Here is a 12256-nt window from a genome sequence, read left to right as displayed (position 1 = left end):
ATAAGTTGCAACCAAACCAGTTTGGGTTGATCTTCTCGTCCGATCGCTGGAATATATTTGTGCAAATCTTTTAAAGATCTGGTAACTTCACTAGATGGGTCAAGTCTCCCACCCAGACTTACACTCTTCCTATGCAAGCTTGGCTCCCTGGGAAAAAAAGCTGGTAGCATTTGATATTCAGGGAATGTTTCATCTTCCAAAAATCAGGATGGCTTGCAATGTTGCCTGACTTCATTAACCATGGCACTTTGTTTTACTGTGGGACATGGCATCCCAACGTCTCAGTTGGGAAGTAGAACAATAAAAGTTACCACAGAAATTAAAGCCTTAAACATTGCCTAAGTTAATGTTATCCAATTTTACACAGATTTGATGCTTTCATGTTTTATCATGTAGTAGATGGGATTGCTAACTATCGACTTTTTTTGATGGGGTTGAGAACATTTCAGAAGATGAGTCCGTGCCAATTACTTCATCAGCTGAGGAGAGTGACGAGGATGATCCAGATCATCAGCTACTACTGACATCAAACAATGACCCAGCACATTCAAGAGCAATTGAGTCTTGTTAAAGATGCTCCGTGAATTTTTCCTGTCCGTCTGTCATCTCTGTTTTCTTTGATGGACCTTATTGATTTCACTTGTGTAATTATATCTGCTTCGTAATCCTTGTCTTTGTGCATCATTGCCCAAGCCTTACTCCTGTAAGTGGCCTACAATGCTGTATTATTAATATTTTATTTTTTTCCCAAATTTGAAGCAGAGTGCATAGCCTGATTTCAGTGAAGGTAAAATTGTCCATAAATTCTCTGAATTTGGTTATTGGACTTTTCTTTCTTTTCATGTTAATTTTGTCTTTGTGAGTATACTTTCCCCCCTTTTTTCTTTGTTATTGTATCATGCATTTTCATATTAGCAGGTTATTGATAGCTTAGAAAACACAATTAAGCAACTTTTATGATTCGAGTCATTTTTTTCTAGGCAGAGCCATCTTTAGAGGCCAATGTATGTGTCTAATCGCATGATTACTTCCTCATGGTTCAAAGTGACTCTGACTCTCTGAGACATGTCTAAAGTGCTCTATGGAAATCAAATGAGTATTCTGTCTTGGAAAAATAAAACAAGATCGATCATCAAGTTGAAGTTGGATAAACAGTAATTGTTTATGCAATAGGATATTATGGTCATCATGCAGACAATAAATGGTTCTTGCTTAGGAAGTAAATGTAGTAAGCTGTTTGTGAGTGATTTCAGATGAATCTTCAGTGGTGCACCAAAATACTTTATTAAGGAGATATTCCCAATTCTTGCATGTGAAAGGGATTCATCTAGTTAACAATATTATATGATGTCGCACCTACTTTGAGATCTTGCACTTATTCCTACACCTATTTTTTAGGTTCTTCCACCTATCTCTTCCAACAACCATAATCATGGTTACTTAATTCTACCAAAGGCAATATATTACCAACCATTATCTTAATTTCTTATTTCTTAGCTGTATATCACACTTGTTTTGAACTCAGCTGTCAGAATAATTTAATAAATGTAGTAACAGTTCATTGTAACGTATAGTTTGGCGCTATAAGAGAGCCAGTAGAAAATGTGTGCATCCCTTACTCATTATCAGGAGATTTTGTAGTTGTGACATGGTAAGGATCTAATTGTTAACTCTTCATGCAAAAGAGAAACATCTGAATAAAAGATCTCTTATGTAATTTAAAATATCAACTTATTATGGATGGATTTTTAAGTTTTACATGTAATATCATTTATATTTTTTGTTTAATAATAAACATGGTGAATGGGGATGGAAATGTTTGATCAAGATCTGTAGAATTGGTACCGGGATCTATACCGGTTGGTGGCCGGGTCGGCTCGGTATGGGGTGAATCGGGCGATTTTGGTCCGGTTCAGCAAACTGAGTTAAATCTTCTTTTTTTTTTTCAATTTTTATCTCAGTACAAGTTGGTATACTTTAGTTTGATATGGTATGGGGGCGGTATGCTTTGGTACAGATGGTTTAGGGGTGATTTCGAAAAATAGGGCCGAATCAATCCGGCCCCACACCGGTTCGGCTCAGTACGGGCCGAACCGGGCGGTTCGGCCTGGTTCAGCAAACCATGGCCGTTTGATCAAACCATGGCCATTTGTTAGCTGTATATCAATATCCAAATTGATGGGTTTGAGGATTAAGTTTGGTTTTTGGAAGTGTATCTAGATGTTCGTGTTGACTCAGAGTTCAGAGTGATTCCACATAAATTTCAGTTCTTGACTTAAATCACTAAACTTTAAGAAGCTTAAATCAGAATGTATCATTGAAAGTCAAGTTCCATATTGAAGACATGGAAGGCTTCATATCATGAGTTGAATGATAGGTTTTACATGACAATTAATGTATGTCTATGGACATAATTAACCCATGATTCCTTTATTAGAGAGTACGTATGCAAATTGATGGTTGAATCTCCTGACCCAAGTATACGGACTGAGGGAAATGTACCATGGTGAATGGAAAGAGCTATAAAGATTCTGCAACATTAACCAACATATATCTTGCAAGGGAGATTGTAAGTAAACATTTTTTCCCCAATAGATTTGTTTGTCTCAGTCAAAGAGCGTAGAAAAGAATGATGGACAAGTAGCAACTGAAATGTCCATAAGCTATCTAATATTCTTTTCCTCTTACAGAGAGATTCTCAAATTGCTTTGGAATTTTAGAAGTTATCTTGGCTTGCTAACCAAATGTCATCTTATATGCACCTTAGTCAGGCCTTAGTTTTATAAACTTTGCAAGCAGATACTCCCATTTGAAAAACATGATTCTGCATTTTTCATTAATGGACTCATTGTATTATGAGACCGTGGACCTTTGTGCATGCTGCCTACTTCTCATGGTGTATTGACCTCAAAGCACATCCCTTGCAAAGATTTCTGCTAGTTTTGAAATTTCTTTCCATAACTAGTAGATCTGAAAAGAGACTGAAGGGGAGTGATTTCTTGTTTATCCTTGTTACTGATGATTTACTTCTGCTTCTTTATCTCAGTGACAGAATCTTTCAGATTACAAATCATACAGACATATAAATTTCAACTTTTCTGATAACCTAATAGGAAGTTTTATTAAAGATTTTGTTGGCTTGCTCTTTTTTTTAAATAAAATTGGTGCATTTTAAACAACATATTATCATGTTTTTATATCTTTTGCACATGTTACAAATTGCAATCCATGGCAACATTTACTTTTAATTATCAAATGTTCGAAAAGACTCACTGTAGTTACATAGCCATGTTTTTCTCCATCCTTATTTATAACTACTTCTAAAAACTTGCTTCAAGGATTTATTTTAGAATTTTACTTCATGGTATTCCAGTGTTTGTCATGCAATTTTTAACATGTGGTTGTCTAAAATGGAAAAAAAAAGTAAAGGATCTGGAGATAAGTAGTGGCCTTTTTGACATCCTTGGTGCCAATGATGATTTAGCATATACTTTTTTTAAACAAATGGTTTTTTTTTTTTTTTGGTTTTTGTTTTGGTGGGGGGTGGAAGTTGGGGGGGCGGGAATATTGTCCCGAAGAATTTAATATCTTTTCAGATCCTTTTTATGGATAACCATGGTTTCTGATCTTGGTGATTATCTTTTTGTATATGGAAAATGAGCTTTCTTGACATCAATTTCCTTTGTGCACCCTCAGAGAGATTGGAAGTGGAACACCGGACTCTTGGGTTATGCCCCTTCATGGATGGGTTGCTGTTGCTTGCCCGTAACTTTGGGTTCTATTGGGATCCTTTGGGTATATTATAGTTCTAACTGATATTTCTTGCATGTTTACACACTGATATTGTTTGTCAGAAGGTGGTACAGGTGTTTGGGTTTTTTTTTTTTTGTCCTTTTATTGTTTTTCTGATTGCAATTAAACTTTATTACATTAAATTTTTCAAGTATATTCTGCATTAACAAGTAAAAGAAATGAAAGAAGGTTACAGCGTAGCTGGTCTCTCTCAGGTGATTTACAATTAGTGAATATTTTTCAGCTGTTAACATCACCAGTTCAATGCACCCCTACTTCATTAATGCCGGTGCTTGTTCCTATATATGCTATATGAGTATCTGTTTATGTATGGATATTTTTATTTTTGAAACATGTTTGAAACTGCAATATCATGCAATTCTTTAGAGATTCTGCTTCATATCTTGTTGCTGTAAACCTACATATGTGTTGAACCGTGCCTCCTCACCCGAACCCCCCGCCCCCCTCCTCTGTGTTGTTTATTCGTTTTAGCTGGACTGACTATGGATTTTGGTGGACATGCAGGCAGGCATTTGGGTGGTCTTGTTGGCATGTTATTTATGGATTATGTATTGTTATATAATATAGGAGCATGGATGAAGGCTTTGGTAGGATGGCAGTTTAAATACTGTCAGAGCAAGATATCATGGCATAGGATTTTACTGAAAATATAGGGGCAGGCGGGCAGGCATTTTTCTCTGGTAGGTGGTCTTGTTGGCGTGTTATTTGTGGACAAGGTATTTTTATATAATATAGGAACATGGATGAAGGCCTTGGGAGGATGGCAGTCTAAATTCTATCAGACCAAGATATCATACATGGCATATGATTTTACTGAAAATATAGAGCATCCATACATGTCATAAATAATCAAGAGACTGTTCCGGCTGTTATACTCATCATGATAGAGACTTCAAACTGTCAAACTGGGTTCAAAGAGATTTCAAGATACCTTCATGAAAATCAGACAACTTGTATGCTAAGGAGGTGCATTTGAGTGTTATGTGATCTTTTGGTGACTGATGAGGCAGAATATATTAAGGCAATAGCAAGAGATGGACCTGCATTGCTGTATATATTTAGAGCTTTGGGCAATGTAAAATGTTGTTTATTGGTAAAAGAATATTGAGGTATAGCAGTGGCAAAATATTAGGAAGAAACTCATAAAAGATAGGGATATATCAGAGAGCCCTTGCAAGTCGTGCATCCATAGAAAATAAAGTGACAAGAATCTGTTGAGATGGTATATTTATCTGGAAAGGAGACCATAAGAAGAGCTAATTTTTGTGTGAAAGCTCACAGAAGATGAGTTGACTTAAATCCGATTGATGAAATTTTTAAGAGAAGATCAATATAATGTAGAGTTGATGGATGTACTTATCATGTATGAATCTGCCATACAAAGGGTGAGTGGGTCTCCTTCCATGGCATTAGGTAACCATGCATGGAGGGGGAATTGTGCAGATTTAGCAACTGCACCGACAAATAATAAAGAGGTGCACAAAGTAGCAAATAAGGAGCTGACCCCATTATTATGGATCAAGTTATTAGCTATTTCGAACAAATCCAGAAATTCCAAACTTCCTGTTATGTAAAGCTGACATCAATTCAATGGAATGCATATTTTTGGTTGTGGCTTTGTTAGTTTTGAAACATAACTCCTGATAATTTGTTCTAGATAATCTAATAGTCTTGCAGATGTTATTAGAAAGTGTTGGGTATAAAATAACCCCAACCGAAGTTCGTAAGAAGCCGACCCTCCCAGGGTTCTTCCGGCTTCCGACCTTGTGCGGCATCTTTCTGAACTCCTCCGGCCGTCCGAGCTTCCATAATACCATCTGGACTCCTCCAGCAGTCGACCTTCCACAGTGTTCTCCAGATTCCTCCAACGGACGAACTCCTATCGTGCCATCCGGGTTTCTCCAATAATGAGCTCTTTCGTTCATCTATCGGGCTGCTCCAAATGCTCTCTGGGCTTCATTATCAATCGATTTTCTACAGTGATCAACTACTCTCTGAATCTCTTCCAGACTTCCTCCTGTCACAATCGATTTCACTCCGAGCTTCTTTCGGACTTCGTCAATGTCCGAGCTTCTCCAGCAGCAGGACTTCTACAGTAACCAGACTCTATCCAAGTTTCTACGGTGATCAACCGCCTTCCGAATTTCGTCCGAGCTCCTATAAGAGTCGGACTCCGTCCGAACTTCTACAGCGGATGGATTCCAGACGAACTTCTACAGCGGACCGGCTCCAGCAGTCGGATTTCTACTCCGAACTTCTACTGCAAGCAGGCTTCATCCGAGCTTCTACAGTAAGCGGTCTCCATCCGGACTTCCACGGCAATCGGTCTCCATCCGAGCTTCTACAGTAAGCGGCATCCTTTCGGACTCCTACAAGGATCGGACTCCGTCCGAACTTCTACAACAGAATTTGGCCGACTGTCTCCGATGTCTTTCGTATCTCTCCGAGCCGTCCACCTTCAACAGCGCCAACCGGACTTCCACAGTGTCCTCCAGACTCCTCCAGTGGACGAACTTCCACAATGCCTTCCGAATTTCGCTATCAAGTCGACCTTCTGCCGGATTCCTCATGCAACCGGACCTCTCCAGTGGATAGCCCTCAGATAAGCTTTTACATCATACAAATTCCAGACAGACCTCCAGCAATCGGACTTTTATCAGACTTCTCCAACAGGCAGTTCCCGTCCGAACCTCTACAGCAGATGACTTCCGTCTGCAGCACCAACAGCATCCAACCACAGTTAACCTGTCAGCAACCTCGAAAACATCCGAGCTTCTCTTAGATTGCTGAGACAGAGAGCTATTCCGCTCCACCAGACGTCCCAACCGAGCTTCAGCCGTCCGGTCCGAACTCTCCGGCAAGTCGCGACAACGGACACCACTCCACTATCTGTAACAAACTCCACGTGGCCCCGCCACTCTCCGGCAAGTCGCGACAACGGACACCACTCCACTCTCTGTAACAGACTCCACGTGGTCCCACTACACTCTCCGTAACAAACTCTACGTGGCCCTGAACGGTCCACTACCAGGCAGTTACGGACGTCGCTGTCAAGCGGTTACGTTCCCCTGTCTATAAAAGAGACCCCCCAGATACGTTCTCCTAGAGGCTTTAAACTCTATCTCGAAATTTTGTTAAAATCCCATTCGAGTACTCCATTTCTGTTGAGGCAGAGTACTGACTTGAGCGTCGGAGGGTCTTGCCGGAACACCCCAAACTCCGGTTTAGACTTCCCTTGCAGATTCCGACGGCGGCCGCGATCCCTTCGACTCCAGCTTCTCCGACATCGACGGAATTCTGCACCAACAGAAAGGTAAGTTGATTCCTCTTTTGCGGTTTTCGTGTTTCAACTTTTAACAGTTTGCAGATATATTTACTAGTTTGCATTCCTTGCATCTGCATCTGCAATATATTTGCCTTCTGTTTCAGTGGTTCACTCGTGCAATCTCTCTCTCTCTCTCTCTCTCTAAGTTATTGTAAAAAGGGTGCCCTTCAAAGTCAGTTTGATAATCATGTGCAGCAAAGAACATAGGAGGGCTTTGATTTGTTTGGTGGGGTCCAATATTTTAAAAGGCACCTGCAGTATGCAGGCGTTCAAAGGAACACACAGAATTTGCAGTATGCTGTATGCAGGCTGCATACATAGTAAGTATTTTTTTTTAATATGTAAAAATAAATAAGATATGTTAAATATAATGATGATGATGATAGTAACATTTTGTAGTGGTATTATTAACAATAACAACTAATGATTAATACTTCATACATAGCACTCGATTCCTAAAAGAAATATTTATAATATAATTAACATATTATTATGGTTCTCAATATCTATATATAATCCACCTAAAACCCACTTCTAACTTGTCTATCAACTCAAACCTGCTTCATCTGCATGGATCCAAATAAAAGTGCGCCGAATATGTGGCTTTACAATGCTAAGCAGGCTGCATATGCAGCTGTCGGTCCTTATGTATGACCACATATATGGCTGCGTGCACCACATTCTAAAACATTGGTGGGGTCAGGAAAAGAACCTAAGAATACATGGATGGAGTTGTGATAGGCAGTTTGATATAGTTACCATTGATGCACGTATCATCATTGATGGGAAAGAGTTGCAAAAAATTGCAGTAAAGCTGAAGCCTCCCTGAAACTCTTAAAGTTCCTCCATTAACTGTCAAAGACTCCCACTAGCAATTCATAAAACATAGGAGTAGAAGCTATCAAGCATTCAGTCTCTATCTGAAAAATGTTGATACATCAACCACTTTTGGAGTTCCAGACAAAAATATCTTTAGCATCTGAACAAAAATCCGAAGAGCATTTCTTTGAGCTGTCCATGAACCCTTTCTTTTCTTTTCTTTTGCGTAGTTGAGTTCTGTGATGGTGGACCTCCTGTAATACTTGAATATATTTTACTTGCAAGCATTTTTTTTCTTCCTTTATTGTTGTGCGCACAATAGGTCAAAGATTGGTGGAGTATTTACCCATAGACTATCATTTAAAGGTATGATACGTTAATCTAATCCACGGCAGTTCTATGTTAAATTAAAACTGATATTATAAAACATAGAAATAGCAAGCAAGAGTAAACATTTTATGTGCAAATTCTTGCTTTCATTCAATTCAGTATTTGACTATATGAATGCTAGCTTAAATTGTTGAGCACAAGACGTGTGTATTTCTGATGTGCAGTGAGATGGAAGTTTTGTGTATATAATGCAGTTAACTTATCAATTATATGCATACACTCATGCATGCATGCATATATGGATATTATGAGCAGGTGCCTCATGAGAGAGAGGAGTTTTATTGAAACCATAGTTTCTGCTCGAGCTTGTGGGAAAAAATGTCCATGGATTCCTGCAGAGCCTAAAGATGGTTGTGAAGAGTGGTAGTTTGATTCTTATATCAGGACAGGTTAAGAGAGGTGTTCCTAACATTGGGTAATTTAAAGTTGCAACAACTTTGTGGTGCGAATGGTACTCTTTATGATTAGTTTGGATAATGGAGACTATCACTAGAACTGATGTAAAAGATAAGGAGACAGTCCTACACATTATAGATCATAAGAATTAAGAAGCAAGCGAAACAGCTAGAAACGCTCACTTCGCTGCGCCCAACATTTCTTATTCACGGGAAAGCCAATAGAAAGATTTGATTTGGACTTCATAGGGAAAGGAATTAAGGATGACAATATTATATGTCGTGCTAATGCCAATCATGGGTTGGATCATGCATATGGTGCCATCTTGTGCTCTACCACGCTGCACCAGTCTTGTCCCCTGCCATAAACCAGAGCTCTAGCACAGCCAGATATGGGCTGTGGATCAATACCTCTGTAAAGTGTCCATGTCTTACTGGTTGGACGTGTGCCATATGTAACGGCCCAGCAGGGCAAGATACTTTTATTGTGAAAGGAACACATTAACTACACTTTGTACTTATTTATTTATGCTATTTGTGATGATCAAGGATTAAGGTACTGCCCTACTGGTCGATACCGCTTGCTATATGTCGTATCAGCTGGAGATCAGCTCATAGTATCCTTCAGGATAGTTTTGTAGGTTAATGGACCTCATACCAGCATACTGCTCCATACGTGCCATACCAGCTGGGGACCAGTACATAATACACCTCATTTGAACCAGGAGGTGCCAGCTCATGCCGACCTCATACCGCCTGCATGCCATGCTATAGGTCCATACATGTGTCCCAAAACCCTTGATATATATATATATATATATATATATATATTTGTGCAGAAAAATGTCCCTAAGTAATTGTTGCTTTTGCAAGAAGAATCACTCACTATCTGATGTACATATGCTGTAGGGCTACTGCATGAGTTATGTTATAAGCAATAGATGATTTACATTCTACTATCAAATTGCTGAATTTACTTGAAGCATCATTTTTTTATATGGGTTATTTTAGTTGATTTCACATCCCCTAAATGGTAATTTAAATATTCTACCACGTAGATATAGACCTTTATTTGAACTTTTTTATCTCTTTGTTACTAATTACACTTCCATTTACCATGAGTTAACGATAAATGTGACAATTTTCCATTACAGAATCTAATTTTAATATGAAGAACTGCAGACAGGTTAAAAATTTCATCTCATTGGGAGGTCCTCATGCTTGCACTGCCGTGCCACTTTGTGGGGCAAGCATTTCCAAAGCAATTCTCTTATTTATTTGATTCATAATGTATTATGTTTTTGTAAATTCCATTTCACCCATAGCAAACTTAGTTTTTTACCTGAAACAGATGTAGATACTGACGATGGTAGCATCAGATTTCTGCATTGCTATGATGATTTTATTGATTAGGTTATTAAAGGTGAGAACTATGATGTATCCATTTAATTTGAGAACCAATGTGGTCTAGTTCTCAAGTACATCAATAAAGAGAAGGTAAGGGTCACCTCTTGGTATCCTGTACAGCTGCTCTGTGAGAGACATGGCCGCTTCCTTGGTACTATCAGTCTGTAGCTTATTTCTGATTCTGTAACATGAGATATGTACTGAAATGTGTTGGTGACAGATTGGTAATTTTGGTTGTGTTCCTGGTTTTGCACTTGTCTCTGATGTTTGATCTTCTTTTACAAAGTTTCAAATCTGCTTCCATATTTTGCTTGAAAGTGTGAAATGCAGTAAGTTGTTATTTAACCTTATAAGCCAATTCGTGCATGTTGTGTCATGACAGTCTGGAATCATATGCATGCTTGTGAATGATCTCATTGAATCAGAAATCTTTGATTACATTCAGATTAGTATTTCTGGAACGGATTATAGTGGCTGTTGTTTGCAAACAAGTTCTGTATATCTTCTTTCTCGGGAATAAGATTATCAGTTGTCAGCTCTTCAAACTAGTATGTCCTTGCATGGTTTTGTGCGTAAGTATTAGATTACTCTGACTATTGGATTAATGAATTACAGGCACCCGCAGCTTCTAGTGGTTATCTAAAGATTCCAACAGTGAGTATCGCATATTTTTTAATTGCAGTGCAACATGCCATCTGATCTTCATTATCTTCTTCTAGCATTAATTCATATCGAATTATTCTGTTATTTTGTTGCACAAGGCTACTAATGTGGAACCTTTGTGAAGTTAATGTCAAGCAAATGACCAAGAACATCAGATGTAACCAACAGATCCGCTTAAATCAAACTAGTGAAAAATGCAACTAGTTCTTCTTGTGAAGAAAGGTAGCGACATCATTCAGTTGAGTTCATTCGTAGTATTACAGCTCGTTGAGTAATGCATTGCTAATTCACTGTCCCCTTAGTGGTGGCTGACCCCTCAGTAAACCTTAATTAGGTCAACTTTATCAACTGCCATGAATGCTGACACCAAACGTGCTGACTGGCTGAATCATTTAACTGTAGGGGTATCTATGGGAGGGGCCTGGCCTAGGGCCAAAGCAAGCCCAGGGTTTGAACTTCCGGCCAAAGTTGGCCCTGCTCGGATTTGGCCTGAAGGCATCAGGCCTGAGCCCTGTCCGATGCAGTGTATGCTTTGGGGCGGAGCCAGGCTTGGAGCTGGATCACATGAAACTTTTAACATTTCTTTATCCCGGGCTTGGCCTGAAAATTGAGTGGGCAACAATTTGCCCGAGCCCAACCCACTGTCCTAAAAAGCTGAAACTTAGCTTGGTTTTTCCCAGTTTAGGTCTTTGGGCTGTTTAGGCAACCCATCCCATGGACAGATCAATTTAACTAACTGTATATTGAAGAAAACAGCTACAGGTTTTGGTTATTGTGTTGCAGCATGTGGAATGACCTTTCTTTTCTCCTTTTCCCAGGGCCTTTATTATATTAGTTATACATTATAATAGGAAAGCCTAGGAGGTCAGCTTCATGTGGTCAGCTCCAAAGCCTAAAACCTCATGCCCTATATATTTGTCTTCTGCATGCTGTTGTTTATTGGACACTGGATGCTACATTATTGGCATACAATTGATTATGCTTGCAAGATGCTGACGAGCATTTCCTTTTCTCCTAGGATATCTCTGCCTATTTGGAAGGATGCAGGTTTCTCCCAAAGCTTAATAATGAAACCCCAATGAAAGTAATTTGACCTACAAAGAATGGTTCAGTAGCTTATGGATGTTGGTTCTTATCATTGTTAGTTCTGGAAAGCTTGTGATGCTTCTTTTATGTTCCATTTTTTATATATCTAATACTCTCTGCACGATGAAGAACATGCATTGCCAGGAATATTTTGATGTTCCTACTCCTTGATTACAATTGAGTTTTTTTTCCTGTTTCATCCTGTACAAGAGACTGACATTTTTTTCCTGTTACTTCCCAAATTTCTCGATAGTTTGAGGAGGATAGTCTTGATTCCTTGGGAGACAACTTGGTTTGGGTATTGTCCTGATGGCATCTTTAGCCCAGTCCTGCCCCGCCAAGAGGTGACTCCTCTTTT

At 39.0% G+C, this 12256-nt stretch overlaps 1 protein-coding gene across 6 annotated transcripts in view; it reads left to right on the top strand.

The window, feature by feature from the left end:
* LOC105053957 (uncharacterized) overlaps window positions 1-12256 on the top strand; it is a 29379-nt gene that overhangs the window by 15990 nt on the left and 1133 nt on the right. For 3 of the 6 annotated variants that reach the window (XM_010935307.4, XM_010935306.4, XM_010935305.4), the window contains one exon: window positions 450-848. In XM_010935307.4, the coding sequence (XP_010933609.2) occupies window positions 450-571 (122 nt within the window). In that variant the 3' untranslated portion in view covers window positions 572-848. Of the gene's footprint in view, window positions 1-449; window positions 3796-10764; window positions 10804-10910; window positions 12243-12256 lie in introns of those variants that run through there. The other 3 variants (XR_012135418.1, XR_012135419.1, XR_012135417.1) reach the window with 3 other exon arrangements.

This window comes from Elaeis guineensis, chromosome 11, assembly GCF_000442705.2.
Source record: "Elaeis guineensis isolate ETL-2024a chromosome 11, EG11, whole genome shotgun sequence".
Lineage (NCBI taxonomy): Eukaryota > Viridiplantae > Streptophyta > Magnoliopsida > Arecales > Arecaceae > Elaeis > Elaeis guineensis.
The sequence above is the reverse complement of the archived record's forward strand: the minus strand, read 5'-3'. Positions and strand labels throughout refer to the sequence as shown.